Source organism: Penaeus monodon, chromosome 28 (genome assembly GCF_015228065.2).
Source record: "Penaeus monodon isolate SGIC_2016 chromosome 28, NSTDA_Pmon_1, whole genome shotgun sequence".
In the NCBI taxonomy this organism is placed as follows: Eukaryota; Metazoa; Arthropoda; class Malacostraca; order Decapoda; family Penaeidae; genus Penaeus; species Penaeus monodon.
In genome coordinates this window covers 370,310-370,926 of record NC_051413.1, presented here as the reverse complement: position 1 = coordinate 370,926, position 617 = coordinate 370,310, and the positions used below count along the sequence as shown (strand labels likewise).

General features: G+C 37.6%; 1 protein-coding gene across 1 annotated transcript in view; it reads right to left on the bottom strand.

The window, feature by feature from the left end:
* Positions 1-67: 67 nt before the first annotated feature.
* LOC119591241 (dual specificity mitogen-activated protein kinase kinase 7-like) overlaps positions 68-617 on the bottom strand; it is a 9,033-nt gene continuing 8,483 nt past the window's right edge. The window contains exon 7 of the mRNA XM_037939947.1: positions 68-264. Within this exon, the coding sequence (XP_037795875.1) occupies positions 172-264 (93 nt within the window). The 3' untranslated portion in view covers positions 68-171. The remainder of the gene's footprint in view (positions 265-617) is intronic.

Genomic DNA, 617 nt, shown 5'->3' with positions numbered 1-617 from the left:
TAATGAGTCAACTGGGAGGACCTAGTCAAATGCAAACTGGGGGACATAGCACTTGCAAGACAAGTGTTCGACCACTGACCTACACCACATTCTAAACGGCACAGAGAGAAAACCAAAACTAACAAACCCAGTATACGGCTAAATACAAGACAAAAGTAATGAGATCTGAACTCACCAATCTTTAACAAATTCACAGAATTCAGGACTAAAGTTTCCATCTTTGGGAAGAGATGGTGGATCGTCTTGTAGAACCTTGGTCAGCACCTGTGGGGTATATGATTCGTTACAATAATGAAAATCACAATATACAATATTCTTCATGTATATTAAACAAAAAAGAAAGAAAGGATGGAAGACAGACAGAATGGGGGATTAGAGGGAGGGTAAGGGAAGGAGGAGGAGAAAAAGTGAAATGAAACAGGATATAAAACAAATGAAAGCAAGTGAAAGAGAAGAGAGAGAAGGTGAAAAGGTGTGAAAAAGAAATGTGAAAAAGTAAAAGAGAAGAGATAAAGTGCACCAAAATAAGAAAATAAGGCTGGAGAGATAAAACAAAAGAGAAAAAAGTGAGAGAAGAGACAATGTGAAAGGAAAGAAGGAGAAACCGAAAACACATG